The sequence below is a fragment of the Erpetoichthys calabaricus genome, chromosome 14, assembly GCF_900747795.2.
Source record: "Erpetoichthys calabaricus chromosome 14, fErpCal1.3, whole genome shotgun sequence".
In the NCBI taxonomy this organism is placed as follows: domain Eukaryota; kingdom Metazoa; phylum Chordata; class Cladistia; order Polypteriformes; family Polypteridae; genus Erpetoichthys; species Erpetoichthys calabaricus.
This window is the reverse complement of record NC_041407.2, coordinates 4,643,473-4,659,603: the sequence shown is the minus strand read 5'-3', so window position 1 is coordinate 4,659,603 and position 16,131 is coordinate 4,643,473. Positions and strand designations below refer to the sequence as shown.

General features: G+C 42.5%; 2 protein-coding genes across 4 annotated transcripts in view; one reads left to right on the top strand and one right to left on the bottom strand.

Annotated features, from left to right (window-relative positions):
- Positions 1-16,131, bottom strand: part of rsad1 (radical S-adenosyl methionine domain containing 1) — a 31,616-nt gene that overhangs the window by 1,692 nt on the left and 13,793 nt on the right. Inside the window, exons 4-8 of one of the 3 annotated variants that reach the window (XM_051918945.1) lie at positions 12,986-13,351; positions 8,207-8,270; positions 7,471-7,618; positions 6,834-6,888; positions 4,233-4,336 (exon numbers count right to left, since the gene is read on the bottom strand). In XM_051918945.1, coding sequence (XP_051774905.1) covers positions 4,233-4,336; positions 6,834-6,888; positions 7,471-7,618; positions 8,207-8,270; positions 12,986-13,351 — 737 coding nt within the window. The remainder of the gene's footprint in view (positions 1-4,232; positions 4,337-6,833; positions 6,889-7,470; positions 7,619-8,206; positions 8,271-12,985; positions 13,352-16,131) is intronic. The other 2 variants (XM_051918947.1, XM_051918946.1) reach the window with 2 other exon arrangements.
- On the top strand, positions 14,624-15,453 carry LOC127525872 (uncharacterized). Its single transcript, XM_051918953.1, has 2 exons — positions 14,624-15,284; positions 15,354-15,453. The coding sequence occupies exons 1-2, from the start codon at positions 14,650-14,652 to the stop codon at positions 15,418-15,420; spliced, it is 702 nt and encodes a 233-aa protein (XP_051774913.1). The 5' UTR covers positions 14,624-14,649; the 3' UTR covers positions 15,421-15,453.

Here is a 16,131-nt window from a genome sequence, read left to right as displayed (position 1 = left end):
GCCAAACTCTGCTACCAAGGTGAGGTTGTGGAAGACAGTTTCATGTCATGGCAAGATTGAGCACAGCAACAAGACACAAGGTAGTTCTACTGCATCAGCAAGGTCTCTCCCAGACAAAGACTTCAAAGCAGACTGGGGTTTCAAGATGTGCTGTTCAAGCTCTTTTGAAGAAGCACAAAGAAACGGGCAACGTTGAGGATCGTAGACGCAGTGGTTGGCCAAGGAAACTTAGTGCAGCAGATGAAAGACACATCAAGCTTATTACCCTTCGAAATCGGAAGATGTCCAGCAGTGCCATCAGCTCAGAACTGGCAGAAACCAGTGGGACCCAGGTACATCCATCTACTGTCTGGAGAAGTCTGGCCAGAAGTGGTCTTCATGGAAGAGTTGCAGCCAAAAAGCCATACCTCCGAAGTGGAAACAAGGCCAAGCGACTCAAGTATGCACGAAAACATAAGAACTGGGGTGCAGAAAAATGGCATCAAGTGCTCTGGACTGATGAGTCAAAATTTGAAATATTTGGCTGTAGCAGAAGGCAGTTTGTTCATCAAAGGGCTGGACAGCGGTACAATAATGAGTGTCTGCAGGCAACAGTGAAGCATGGTGGAGGTTCCTTAAACGTTTGGTGCTGCATTTCTGCAAATGGAGTTGGAGATTCGGTCAGGATTAATGGTGTTCTCAATGCTGAGAAATACAGGCAGATACTTATCCATCATCCAATACCATCAGGGAGGCGTATGATTGGCCCCAGATTTATTCTGCAGCAGGACAACGACCCCAAACATACAGCCAAAGTCATGAAGAACTATCTTCAGCGTAAAGAAGAACAAGAAGTCCTGGAAGTGATGGTATGGCCCCCACAGAGCCCTGATCTCAACATCATCGAGTGTGTCTAGGATTACATGAAGAGACAGAAGGATGTGAGGAAGCCTACATCCACAGAAGATCTGGGGTTAGTTCTCCAAGATGTTTGGAACAACCTACCAGCCGAGTTCCTTCAAAAACTGTGTGCAAGTGTACCTAGAAGAATTGATGCTGTTTTGAAGGCAAAGGGTGGTCACACCAAATATTGATTTGATTTAGATTTCTCTTTTGTTCATTCACTGCATTTTGTTGATTGATGAAAATAAATGATTAACACTTCCATTTCTGAAACAATTCTTTGTTTACAGCATTTTTTCACACCTGCCTAAAACCTTTGCACAGTACTGTACATTTACTAAACTTATTATTATTTTCACATTATAGTCGGTAAATGTAATAACGGCTTGGTGCTCTTCAGAACTATCATCGTGCCTCTACCCCTCATGAGGACCCGTCTTGTAATGGGATTTTGGTCCAAATGACTCTCTGAACTGGCCAAGTTGGGGTTGACTGTATTTATAACCAGCCGAGTTACTCGTTTATGACAAGGTTACAACTTGAAAACTGTACAAGAATAAACAGCATTTGATTTACTTTCTCAAATAAATAAATCTGTATTCCACTTTATAATGTACTTTATTATATTTATGGACAAAATTAAATTACTTTGAAATAATAAATATTCTGCTATTTAAATAAAATTTACCCAGGGTTAATAAACATCAGAGATTGGTGCGAGGAGCCTCATCAGAATTGTCCGATGTGAAGAGTGGTGACCAGCAGGGGGCAGTGCTGGGGCTGCTGCTATTTTTAATAAATATAAATGATTTAGATAGGAATATAAAGAACAAGCTGGTTAAGTTTGCAGATGATACCAAGAGAGGTGGATTGGCAGATAATTTGGAATCCGTTATATCATTACAGAAGGACAGGCTTGGGCAGATTCGTGGCAAATGACATTTAATGGTGGTTAATGTAAAGGATTACACACAGGAAGTAAGAATGTGAGGTCTGAATACACAATGGGCAGCCAGAAAATCGAGTGTCCACCTCATGAGAAGGATTTAGGAGTCATAGTGGACTCTAAGCTATCAACTTCCCAACAGAGTTCAGAAGTCATTAAGAAGGCTAACAGAATGTCAGGTAATATAGCGCCTTGATGTGTGGAGTACAAGTCACAGGAGGTTCTGCTCAAGCTTTGTAACACACTGGTGAGGCCTCATCTGGAGTCCTGTGTGCAGTTTTGGTCTCCAGGATATAAAAAGGACATAACAGCACAAGAGGGGGTCAAGAGAAGGGCGACTAGGTTGATTCAGGGCTACAGGGGATGAATTACTAGGAAAGATTAAAAGAGCTGACTGAGCCTTTACAGTTTAAACAAAAGAAGATTAAGAGGAGACCTGAGTGAAGTGTTTCAAATTATGAATTGAATTAGTCCAGTGGATCGAGACTGTTATTTTAAAATTAGTTCATCAAGAACACGGGGACACAGCTGGAGACTTGTTAAGGGAATTTCAAACAAACATTAGGAAGTTTTTCTTTACATAAAGAATCATAGACATGAAATTTGAGAATATAATGTGCTGCAGAGCAGGATTTCTCAAAGAAGTCACCTCCTGTCCAAAGAAAGTCGCTATATACAGTGACTGGGACCAAGATGAGTTTACATGCTGAACCAAATTTCACGTAACTCACTTGGGTTGTTCTCGATGTGATGCCCAGACAGCCATTATTTATACACAAGATGTATGTTAGTTTTCCGGAATATTGTATTTTTGATTTGAATTATGGTTTGCTTGCTGCGCTGTGCTTTAAAGCTTAATACATTTTAAAAAGAAAGCTGTCACAGTTTACAGAAAAACACAGCATTACTTGGTGGACACGTAGAGGAGCAGAGCTGCTGATTCAAACTCCATGTCTGACTGTCGGTTCACCTGCCAGCATTCATATTGTAGAGATAGAGAGACAATAGCACAGCACTCTGCACGCTTTACATAAAGATAACAACTTGGTGCAAGGATAATACATTTCTATTTTTAAAGTAAACATGCAGAGAATTTCAAAATAAACGTGCATTAGACTGACAAAGCTGAAAAAGTTTCAGATTACAATATGTACGGAAGCTGAGAGAGGACATGCAATATTGTTTTATTGTTTTCTTAATATAGTGGAATAATTTCCTCAAGATCTTGAAAAAACAAGAGCTCCATATGTACAAAGCATACAATTATTCAACTCAAAATTATATATTGAGCACACCTATCTCATTTGAAATTGTCCAAAATGGTGAGATCCAACCTGCGAACGCTGCAATCGAGCTCCAGCCTCACTGTGTCACATCATTCTGGACCAAAATGTTTAAATGCCTCTCAGACAGCCTGGGTGTCACGATCCCTCCTATCTCATTAACAGCTGTGTTTGGTGGGCTCACAGTGGAGAAGGACAACCAAACTGTAATGGCCTTCACTACACTATTGGCACGTAGACTTATCTTGCTCATCTGGAGGACTCCTATCTCTCCTATTCTAAGTCAGCGGGTAACTGATGTTTTATATTATTTGAAACTAGAAAAAATCAAATTCTCACTTAGAGGATCTGTGCAGAACTTTTTCAAAACCTGGCAGGATCTGATCAATAACATTTTAGAATAAGCTTTTAAAGCACCGAGGAAGCAGATTCTCTCCCCTTTTCTTATTCTCCTCTTATCTTTATTCACTTATTAATTCATCTATCTACTTATTTTTACTAGCTTTAACTTTTACTCTGCCGGGCATGCTCTCTTTCTCAAACGTAAGCCTGTTTGCATCTTGCGATTTTTCTAGGGGTACATTCATGTTAGTTGACTTGCCGCATGTCTGCTTTGCATTGCTTAGTATCAGATTGCAATGACTGGTAGCACGAGATCCAATTCGATTGTTTTTGGGCAATCCCCCCAACCACTGTAACAACTTTAGACAGTTAGTGAAGTTTGCTCACTTGCAGATGAAATGATATCAGGAGCCAGGGATGAATCCATTTACTTCAACGTCAAAGGGTGTGACTTTACCACAGCTGTCCATGTGCCAACTGTAATTTGGTCTCCTTCTACGGTGTCTCCTGCACCTTCTGTGCAGAATGCCCACTGGGTCCAAACATGATTGTAATTCATACACGAGCTCTCTAGTGACCCTCAGTCCAGTCATCATATGAGATCCAATAAGCTAAATGTTAGGCCCTCTGGTTATCTTTGAGAAACATTTTGTTATCTCGAGATCTCCAGCAAATCATTCCGTTATCTTCACTACAGTGCATATCCTCTCTCGGCTTCAGTAAACATGAACTAACAGTGGATGTCAATGAGTTTTTATTGGGATTCACAATTTTCATACCTGTTGTCCATTATAAGCAAACCCTGTTGGACTAAACTCTGAATCTCCGGAGACTGCATGAAAACATCCTGGAGACCCCAACTTGCACAACATTTCTTCCAGTGCTAAGCAAACAGACATAAAGCGTTCATTACTGTCGACGCTAATCAATCCATTAGTCACATCAGAAAAAGGGCAGGAACCAACCTTGGATGAAGTGCCTGTCCAGGTCGGTGCCCACATACACACACTTGGGGCCAAATCAGAATTGGCAGCTAATAAACTCTGCACATCTTTGTGCGGTGGGAGGAAAAAACCACAGACATAGACATGGAGAGAAATGAGCAAACCCCACACAGGGCAACACACAAGACTGGCAGGATGAGACAATGTGCCAACATGCTACCCTATATAACTATCTGAATAAATGTGAGTGATAAATTTGGACCAGGAGATGAAAAATGTGATCAAAAGGCAGGCAGAGGTCAAAACTGTAAAGACAAAGAGATTGAGATACAAAAGCCAAAACAAAAGATCAAAAGGAGTTCATAATGTCTGGCAATATGGCCTACCTGTACTGAAACTAATCCCAAACAGAGGGCACCTGGGATGGAAACCCTACTCTCTTTAGGGCTCGTTTATACTTCATGCTCAGAACTCGGACGCTCACGCATCATGGTTGCCACGTATTCCCAGCGTTCATTTGACGCGTCCTCTAAGCAGGTTCATCAACTCTTCTTGAGACACGTGCGCGAGTTGCATTCCCAGAGAAGGGGGGGGGGGGGGGGGGGGGGTGGACAAAGGGATTGGGTTAGGGGGGGCAGTGTGATAAATTTCGGAATGTGACGTCAGAGTCTCTGTTTACTATCTACAATGGATCCTCGGTTCACGACTGTAATTCATTCCAAAACTCTGTTCGCAACCCGATTTGGTTGTGACCCGAAGCAATTTTCCCCCAATAGGATTGTATGTAAATACAATTAATCCGTTCCAGACCATACGAGCTGAATGTAAATATATTTTTTTAAAGATTTTTAAGCACAAAAATAGTTAATTATACCATAGAATGCACAGTGTAATAGTAAACTAAATGTTTCACAGCGAATGCACAGGGAGAGACTGAACACGTGTGGAAATCATCGGCGTGTACGAACCAGAAGGGAAACTGGCTTGTTTGTCACCCAAGTGTGTGGTCGTGAACAGATGCAAAAGTTTGGCAAAATTTTTGGCCGTAACCCGATTTGTACGTGTTCAGAGACGTTCGTGACCCGAGGTTCCACTGTACTTGTGACAGAAAGCCGCTATGCGGATCCTACGGGATTGGTGTGCACGCTTCGATGTCTGATGAATGGTTCGATGTGGTGAAGCAAAAGAACGACATACAGATGTATTTGTGGTGCTTTTATATTCAAGCGTCGCATATTCCCCATCGTAATGACACGATGCATTTTAAAAGTCTCACATACCATCTTCTGTGCCGTCTTTTTTTTTTCTGGGACTTCCTCCTCACCTGACAGCAACAGATCAGCACACAGAACACATTAAATGTATGATATTCCAACTCCCTGCACATCTTTAATCCTTAGATTTATACTTGATATCTCTTTCATGATGAAATGCATTACAGTATGTATGTTACATTTTACAGATAAATCATTCATTTTGTTTAAGTAATGAGTACTGTTAATAATTACACACATGGGGGAGACACGGTGACGGAGTGTTAGCACTGCTGTCTGGCAGGGAGTCACGTCAGCTGGTACTCCCTGCCTGGAGCTGACATGTTTTCCAGCTGGGTTTCCACCGTGTGCTCCGGTTTCCTTCCAAAGATATGCAGATTTGGTGACACTAAAATGACGCCAGCGTGTACGTGAGTGCTTGTATTCACCTAGCGATGAGCTGATGCCCCGTCTAAGGATTGTTTCTGCCTCATGCCCAATGCTTGCTGGAATGGACACATCCCTGGATTGATGGATTTAATCATTAAACATCCTTTTCAGAGATATTGCGGTAAGGTGTCATGAGAATTTAATGGCTGCTCCAGGCAATTCACAACACAGTGAAGCCGAACCTGTTCTCACCGTGATGATATTTCGCACTGCCACCTGCTGGATTCCTCCAGATTTACGTAAAGTACGCTTGCGGGTATAAACCGTAAAATGCTTGTGTAGCAGGAGCGTCTGCTGGAGCATGTGTCTGTCGCATGAAGTATAAACCCGGCCTTACTGTGAGGCAGCAGTGCTACCACTGCACCACTCTGCTGCCCCCTATATTCTCACATAAAAATAAAATACATTTTCCATATAAATAAAAAGTAGCAAGACAAACTGTCTGATCAAGGTGGAAACGTCACCCCTGTGAGCACAGACGCACCATGTGTGCACCGCCAACCCAAACAAAATGATCACAGGATAATTATGGATTTACCCTCATGCAATACATGTCCATATGGCTTTTGCTGTGTTTGATGTTCCCAGCAGCACATTTTATAGGACCCCACACATTGACAATAATTTAAATTAATGATGCTATGAAGCATATGACTTCTTGCCCAAATTTGGTGTACTGTATATTAAATGGTATTAAGAGTTAGAGAGAGGAAAAAAGCAACAGGAGAATTACCTCATGGGTGATTCCTCGAGTCATTCTCATACCCATTGCCAAGGCTTCCTCTAGACTTAAGAGTCCATATTAAAAAATAAAAAATAAGAGAAAGCATTAGAAGCACAATTTAGAAAAGTTCAGCCATCTCAGTCAAACATAAACTATAAACACATCCCGAGGTGGTCATGTTTATCGTGTGTTAGGAGAGCCTACCATAACATCTTACAGCTCAGCCAAGGTCACTTACCAGGATATTACTCTCCAGCTATTGATTGTAAAGTCAACAGTCATTATATTTAGCTCAGGATCCACACACACAAAAAAAATGATAGCCCATTTAATTAAGGACAGAGTCCAGCATTTGATCTGCAAAATCAAATATTGTAAAGCTTAGATAGACTGCAGTTTCAATTTTAATCATCACTCAGAACTGAAGGCACAGGTTCTCCTAATGTGGTAATTGAAGACGTGCTGTACGCTGCATTTCAGGACATAAATTACAATTTATTATTTTAAAGAGCGCAAATCATAAGACAAAACGGCAGCCAGTAGAGAAGATTCACTCTGTGGCTGTTTAACATAAGGCTTAACAATGAAGTACACAGTGAAGCTAAAAGGCAACGGATTTAATCACAGCAAAGAACCGAGAACTCACACGTCAAGCTGCGTCAGACGAACTCTCTTCCTGGTTCCATGGCCGGAGTTCTTTACCTCCATCATCCACACATCCGGTTCAAGTGTCTGCACACGAGCTTCCCTCTGTGCCCCGCCTTCAGTGCTTGGACGGAACCTTCCATGAGCTCCTAAGACATTAAAAATGAGCTCCAGATATTAGGTAGTGTCACACACGTGTGATTAGGACCTGAATAACAGTAATTCGGGCATGGCGAGGTGCATTAGTTGTGTCTCTCAATCCCTTACAGACCATTCTCGGGAAATCCGGCGCCGCCGATGACATCACTTCCTCCACTTGTCTTTAAAAGCTTCCATCTTAAGGCAGCATTTCAGTTCTGCTTTGGACTCGCATGAGTAAACAACTCTTGACCATTTACCTCTCTGCGGCCAGGATATACTGTAATATACGGGTGGCTGCCCCAAACCTTTTCATGTCTCATCATGCTATTTGTGACAGTAGATAATGTTAACGGACATGTGCTAAAGTCAATCATCTTTAACCTGCAATGAATATTTGTCTTTCCACCTTGCGAACACGCTCATTCTAATACGGGGTTGTGAGCTGCTGCTGAGCATTAGGCAGCAGCCTGAGAAATACGCAAGTCACAAACCCAATGTACCCCTGATGCAGAACATTCCTAATGACTTTTACAGCAAGTAACGGAAAACAACACAAATTAACAAATAAGAAATAAAAAACAAAGAAACTTCATCACCTGGTCCAATTCCAATATACTGCCTGCCTCTCCAGTACATCAAGTTATGGTTACTGACAGCATCCTAGGAGAAAAAAAATCATAAATGAGAAATCATAAATGACATCCATCAACTCCTTCCATCTTCCCCTCTCTGCCTCTCTCACTAGAGGCTTTTTCCATCCATCCATCCATCAATCCATTATCCAACCCGCTGTATCCTAACTACAGGGTCACGGGGGTCTGCTGGAGCCAATCCCGGCCAACACAGGGCGCAAGGCAGGAAACAAACCCCGGGCAGGGCGCCAGCCCACCGCAGGGCGCACACCCACACACCAAGCACACACTAGGGACAATTTAGGAACGCCAATGCACCTAACCTGCATGTCTTTGGACTGTGAGAGGAAACCGGAGGTGGAGGCTTTTTGATGATCATTTTCTATACTGGTCAGAAAATCCACACAAACAGCAAAAAAATATACCAGATTTTATAGAGGGGTTTGTTAAAGAGTTAAAAGGCTTCTACAAAACTAACTTGAGACAGCCAGCCAAGAAGAAGAAGAAGAAGAAGCAAGCATGACAGACAATTCTCTTCATTCCACAGTGTAACAGTTTGAGATTTTTCCAACCACTTAGGATCATTTTTCTGAATCTGGAGATGCGTATGAGAATTTTAATGGGAACGTAACTGTTGATTTAAGGCCATGCCACATTACAAGGTTATTCCCGCCATTTTCAGTCAAAGCCTTCACTTACTTAATCTTAGTGAGTCGGCAGTTGGGGGCGCGTTCCCATGTAGGGCAGACGCATAGCCAGACATGCCCTTCAATCCACTCCAACTGGTCTGTGACCCGCTCCGATAAAATGCGTTTATCTTTAGATCGTAGGGGTGGGCTCTGTGTGCATGAGAGCTGACAACCAATGAATGCTCATCAGTTCATATAACGCAGCAAATAAGAATAAGGAATGCAGGCGTTTTTTGGACTTCACAAAACAGGACAGAAGCTCATCTGTCTGATGTCTCGTGTTTTACATACCAGAAGGGAATAAAAAGAGAAATCAAGCCTACAGCTGAAACCTCTGTACCTATTAACCCTTTACACAGCAACAGCTACATCAGGTAGCACGTCACAAAAAGCGGACTGTGTTATAAGGCTGGCACACAGTCAGGGAATTTGACATGCCCAGCGATTTTCAGTCGCAAACTGACACGACCGAGCGACAAGATCAACAACGGCAGTCAGTAAGTCTGACATATGCCACAACTACAACTAATGTGACATTGGCTTTAGGGAGGCTCTTCAGTTTGCCAAGGTTTTCAGTATCCGGATACTTTGAATTAATGTCTCAAATTATCATCGCTATGCATTCATACTGTCATATCTAGCGAGGAGTGAAATGGACAAGTTTGGATCCACAAAGAGTTTACTAAAAGTGGCACTAAAATCCACTTTGCAGACAACCTTGCAATTGCAAAATGCGAAACTCACTTAAACATTTCCTGGAGTAGCAAACAAGAAGGGCAGCACGGTGGCGCAGTGGTGGTGCTGCTGCCTCGCAGTTAGGAGACCCGGGTTCGCATCCTGGGTCCTCCCTGCGTGGAGTTTGCATGTTTTCCCCGTGTCTGCGTGGGTTTCCTCCCACAGTCCAAAGACATGCAGGTTAGGTGCATTGGCGATTCTAAATTGTCCCTAGTGTGTGCTTGGTGTGTGTGCCCTGTGGTGGGCTGGCACCCTGCCCAGGGTTCGTTCCTGCCTTGTGCCCTGTGCTGACTGGGATTGGCTCCAGCAGACCCCCATGACCCTGTGTTGAGATATAGTGGGTTGGACAATGACTGACTAACTGTGTTCCTGTCCAAAGCTGTGTATGGCATGGAATCTGCAGCATACTTGTCAAATTAATTCTATTTATGTCCCTCATTTACGTCAATTTATATTAAATATCTACTTATGTAATTCATTCTGCGGTTTCACATCTTCCGTTTGAGTAAGTGCTCTCAATAAAATGACTGTCCAGTTTCCAAAGATTTATTTGAACACATTTAGCCAACTGGTAAACTCATAAATCGTAAAATGTTTACGGAAAAAGCCATAAATATTTGCAGCAGAATTTGTTGCTATAATTTTGAAAAATAAACAGTTTCTTTAAGCCAGTATTATATGACACCTACTTTGAAATTGATGAGACTGAAGCAACTTCCAAAAACGAAAGGACTGACACGTCTTCTGCACTAAAAATCTAGGACATTTAGTAGATCCTGAAGTGGAGAAGCTGGGGATTTTTTGTTCTCAGACCTGATTAATACATGAGCATATTGGCACTTTGTGTGTAAAGCCGGGGCCAGCATTAAACACATGTATGAAATTAAACATATTTATTAAACTCATGAGTTTATACAGAGTGGAATGGTGATACAGAGGATGGCACGGTTTCTTTGTAAAGCCCGAAAACCATGGCAGTTTTCCGCTGGGTTAATCTTGTGTGCAGAGTTTGAATGCTGTTTCCATGATCAAATGCAGACGTTGGTTTCACCCCAAATCTAAAGACACTGATTAGTGAATGTAAATGAGCCCACTGTCAGTAAGCGCTATGACAGCCCCGTGCTCCTTCTGGGCTTGTTTTCAGCCTTGTGCCCTTTTAATAAGCTTGAAAGTGCTGCCAGAAAAGGATTCGGGTGCACCTGGACGACTTCCGGGTGTACTATAAAGGAAGCCACCTCACTCCGTTCAAGAAGCCAGAGTCGGGAGGTGGAGGACAAAGCTTGTGTGGGGAGGAGTGGAGGTGGCAAAGGAGAAAGAAAGAAAGAAAGAAAGAAAGAAAGAAAGAAAGAAAGAAAGAAAGAAAGAAAGAAAGAAAGAAAGAAAGAAAGAAAGAAAGAAAGAAAGAAAGAAAGAAAGAAAGAAAGAAAGGGACCGAGCAATAGTGTTGTGCTTATAAACTGTGTACTGTGCTCTGAAGTGGGGAGCGGAAAATAGAGCTGCTCCACGAAGAAATAAAGAGAGTGTTATTTTATTTTGCACTTGTGTGTCTCTGAGCCTGTCTGTGTTCAGGTTTGGGGAGCTGTATGTCCCCGTGGCTTTCACAATATATATATATATATTATATATATATATAGTGATAGATGGCCGGCTACATATTCTGGCCCTCACCCCCAGGCCGCCAGGAGGAGCTCACCCGACAGCTCGTGGACTCTTACATGCCCTATAACCCGGAAGTGCATCATAATCCCATGACAGGAAGAAACGGCGTGCTTCCGGGTTGAAGAAAAGGACTGTTTACCCTGGCCCGGAAGTAATAAGGACTAGTGGGTTGTGGAACAGGAACCACTTCAGGGTCAGGGGGTATAAAGGACCATGGGAAAGCCCAGTACACTGAGCTGAGAGGAAGGGTGGCAACGCGTCTGGGAGTGGAGGATTGATTATTGTATTGGTTATTGATTTGTTTATGAGTATTGTGGAGAGAAGGGTGCTTGGTGCACATTATTATTATAAAATAAATAATAATTGGATTTTTATCTGGTGTCTGACGTCTGATCTGAGGGTTCAAGAGGATGACCAAGCCTCAAACTGTCACAATTATATATATATATATAGTTCCATCCATTATCCAACCCACTATATCCTAACTACAAGGTCACGGGGGTCTGCTGGAGACAATCCCAGCCACACAGCCAACACAGGGCGCAAGGCAGGAAAGAAACCCCGGCCAAGGCGCCAGCCCACCGCACCACACCCACACCACAAGCACACACCAGGGACAATTTAGGATCGCCAATACACCTAACCTGCATGTCTTTGGACTGTGGGAGGAAACCCACGCAGACACGGGGAGAACATGCAAACTCCACGCAGGGAGGACCCGGGAAGCGAACCCAAATCTTACTGCAAGGCAGCAGCGCTACCACTGCGCCACCGTGCCACCCATATATATATATATAATCAGTTAATTAGTACACATTGTAGTACTAGGGTGTTGTACCATGTTAGCCATTATGAATGTAGAGAAAAGTCAAGCAAAATGACACCTTTTATTGGCTAATCTTCTTAGTACACATTGTAAATAGTAAAATACTGAGTACTAGGGTAGCAGAAATAAAAATCATTAAAGACCAGAATAATTGCCCACTGGTCTGATGTTTTCAATACGGTGTGTTGAAACAATGACTTAAAGGTTATCATGATTTTCGCTTACATTGTATAACACTATACCTTGTGATGACTGGATAGGCTCTGGTCACCCATAATCCTGAATAGGCTTAAGTAGAACTGAGAATGTATCTACTGTATGTAAAATATATTTTGCTTCAAAGCCACAAACACGTCCATTTAAAGCCATGTTAGAGATACAACCCTCCTCTTGGTACAGCTTGAAGAGCAGAACGTGAAGTAGATTCTCTTTTGAAATCCTGCTCCATTATTTTTAGCACACACATGTAAAGTCATTGACCACCCCCCCCCCCCACCATGTTAAACCCCAGGTGTCGATTCATAACATCTCCCCCCGTCTTGTGTGTTGAGTCACGGGGCTCATCCTAATAAAAGAAGCTCTTCACATTTTCATGAGAGCACCACCTACACAAGTGTGTGTGTGTCTGTAAATGAGTGGGTGTGAACTGTGGAGTGTAAAAAGAGATCAGATCAGTATGTTCAGTTATTAAGAGGACACGGCTGCAGTCATTTTTAAAGGAACCGTGGCCTGAATCAAGGACACTGATTAAAATTATTATGTTGTCACCTGAACAAACAAATAATAGAGGGACTTTAAATATGGCTGATTAAACTCATGCAACGAAACACTTACATTTCTGGCAAAATTGGAGACCTCATACTGCTGGAAGCCATGCTGTTTAAGAATCTCCCTTGCCGTCTCATACATAATAGCCGTTTGCTCTTCTGTAGGCATGTCTAGTTTCCCAGAGTGCACCTGTTTAAAAAGAGCCGTTCCTCTCTCCAAAGTCAACTGATACAAGGATACATGATCATCACAGGCCACCAGCAGCTCCTCCAGCTCCCTCTCCCACAAGTCTGTGCTTTGGCCTGGACGGCCAAAAATCACATCCACTGACGTGCGTCCCGGACATAGCTCTTTGGCTTCTTGTAACGTCCGTAATGAATCCCGGGAATTGTGATCTCTTCCTAAGGTTACAAGGTCTTGATCATTTAGAGTCTGAAAAGGTCAAAAATTCAATGACATAAGGCTAAACTATTGTGTAGCAGAAATGTTTCATTATCACAACAACATAAATGAACAAAAGATCACAAAAAGAGGCCAGGTACGTAGAGAAATGAAGTGTTACTAAGATAGTGGTATAGGAAATCATTACGGTGATGCTATCAGGTCTTTAAAATGTCATTACAGAAAATGATGAGAAATCCACTGACTAATAACCCCAGCCCACCATTTTGTAAGAATGCACATGTCATAATAATACTGTGATACAGACTCGCCTGCCTCTGAATTGGCTCTTTAGGCCTGCTGGTGTTGTTCAAATGACATTTACTTTAAAGGTTTGTCAGAGAGTCTTTTCTAGTATTTTATTCTGGTGTTGCCTTTGTTTTTGGCTCTGTATTTATTTGACCTCTGGCTATTGTTAGCAGGAGATGGAGGTGGAGGTGGCAGAGTTAAAGATGTTAAGATTTGCTTCGGGAGTGACGAGGATGTACAGGATTAAGAATGAGGTCATTAGAGGGTCAGCTCAAGTGGGATGGTTTGGAGACAAAGTCAGAGAGGCAAGATTGTGTTGGTTTGGACATGTGCAGAGGAGAGATGCTGGGTATATTGGGAGAAGGGTGCTAAGGATAGAGCTGCCAGGGAAGGGGAACAGGGGAAGACCTAAGAGAAGGTTTATGGATGTGCAGAGAGAAGGACATGCAGGTGATGGGTGTGACAGAGCAAGATGCAGAAGACAGGATGATATGGAAGAAGATGATCCGCTGTGGCAACCCCTAATGGGAGCAGCCAAAAGGTGAAGATTTATTTTTTATAAAGAAGATTTTATTTTAATACAAATTTGATCACAAAAAAGACAGCAAACCTTCAGGCTTACTAAGTGAACACGATTTTAAAACAGTAAGATCAAATAGTTTTTTTCTTTATTTTTGGACAGCAGCACTAATCTATCTTACATATTTTCAATCAGCTTATTTGCTGGCATCTTAGTATCTGTTACAAACAAGTCATTACTTTGTTGCCCTTTGTATATATGTTAATATTTATACAGTCAAATAATATTACAGGTTATTATGTTTATTATGCTTGGAACTAAGCTTTCTTATAATGCACATTACAGTTTATAAATTATTTCCAGTCGTTGGTCACCAAGAAAAATTATTGTAAACAAAGTTACCTGGGCATTATGTGCTTAATTGTTTGTGAAGACAATATAGAACATTAGCCGTGTAAGCCCATGCTGTTAAAAGCCCGGGCTCCTAGAAACTATTGAAATCGTCAGAAAAAAAATTGAAATGCAGAGTCGGCAGTTTTGTTTTGTGGACGTACTCGCCTCGCTTGTTTATCAGCAGCTAAGCGAGTTTCTCTCTCCTCAGAGGTTTCGTTTTACTGATGTGTTCGCCTCGCTTGTGTATCAGCGGCTAAGCGAGTTTCTCTCTCCTCAGAGGTTTTGTTTTGCCGATGTGCTCACCTCGCTTGTCTATCAGCGGCTAAGCGAGTTTCTCTTTCCTCAGAGGTTTCATTTTGCCGATGTGCTTGCCCCCCTTGTGTATCAGCGGCTAAGCAAGGTTCTCTCTCCTCAGAGGTTTCGTTTTACCGATGTGTTCGCCTCGCTTGTGTATCAGCGGCTAAGCGAGTTTCTCTCTCCTCAGAGGTTTTGTTTTGCCGATGTGCTCACCTCGCTTGTCTATCAGCGGCTAAGCGAGTTTCTCTTTCCTCAGAGGTTTCGTTTTGCAGATGTGCTCTCCTCGCTAGTGTATCAGCGGCTAAGCGAGTTTCTCTCTCCTCAGAGGTTTCATTTTGCTGATGTGCTCGCCCCCCTTGTCTATCAGCGGCTAAGTGAGTTTCTCTCTCCTCAGAAGTTTCGTTTTGCCGATGTGCTCGCCCCCCTTGTCTATCAGCGGCTAAGCGAGTTTCTCTCTCCTCAGAGGTTTTGTTTTGCTGATGTATTCGCCTCGCTTGTCTATCAGTAGCTAAGCGAGTTTCTCTCTCCTCAGAGGTTTTGTTTTGCCGATGTACTCGCCTCGCTTGTCTATCAGCGGCTATGCGAGTTTCTCACTCCTTAGAGGTTTCGTTTTGCCGATGTGCTCGTCCCCCTTGTCTATCAGCAGCTAAGCGAGGTTCTCTTTCCTCAGAGCTTTAATTTTGCTGATGTGCTTGCCTCACTTGTGTATCAGCGGCTAAATGCGTTTGTCTTTCCTCAGCAGTTTCACTTTGGTGACAGAGTCGCTTTCTTTCAGCTTCATGCTGTAGCCTCGCACTTCTTTCTTCTTCCGATTCGTTAACTTGGGGCCGCCTTGCCAGCTCTTTGAGCTTCATGCTGTAGCCTCACACTTCTGGGCCGGACAGACAGACACACACACTTCCACGCATAGACGTTTATATAGAAGATCACAGCAAACATAAATATTGTTAAAAATTTAAACAATAAGGGTCTTGTGTTTTCCTAAGCACCCATTGAGACGTTAGAAGGAGGCTACTAGAATGACACAAGTTTGGTTCCCAAGCCTGTCCTCAAGTCACCCTATTCTACATAACACTATGTTGTTCCTCTGACCCACAGGCATTCCTCAAAGCACTAACATAATTTTGAATTTTTTTTACCCTGGGTGCACCATTCTTTTAAGTTATCAGCACTCCAATTGTAGAAATGTGTAAATAATTACTCTAACCAGACCTGTTCCACTGGCCACTTTGGCTTAAAGCATCAGCTAGATAAATAAATGTCATCTAGTAACAGATTTATGGAAAAAGCAACATTCAAAAGTTTGCTCGGA

Coding starts and splice junctions, on each gene's coding strand:
- LOC127525872 (XM_051918953.1), top strand. CDS start 14,650: ATGCAGAGTCGGCAGTTTTGTTTTGTGGACGTACTCGCCTCGCTTGTT. Junction 15,285..15,353: donor GAGTTTCTCTCTCCTCAGAG/GTTTTGTTTTGC, acceptor CTCTCCTCAGAG/GTTTTGTTTTGCCGATGTAC.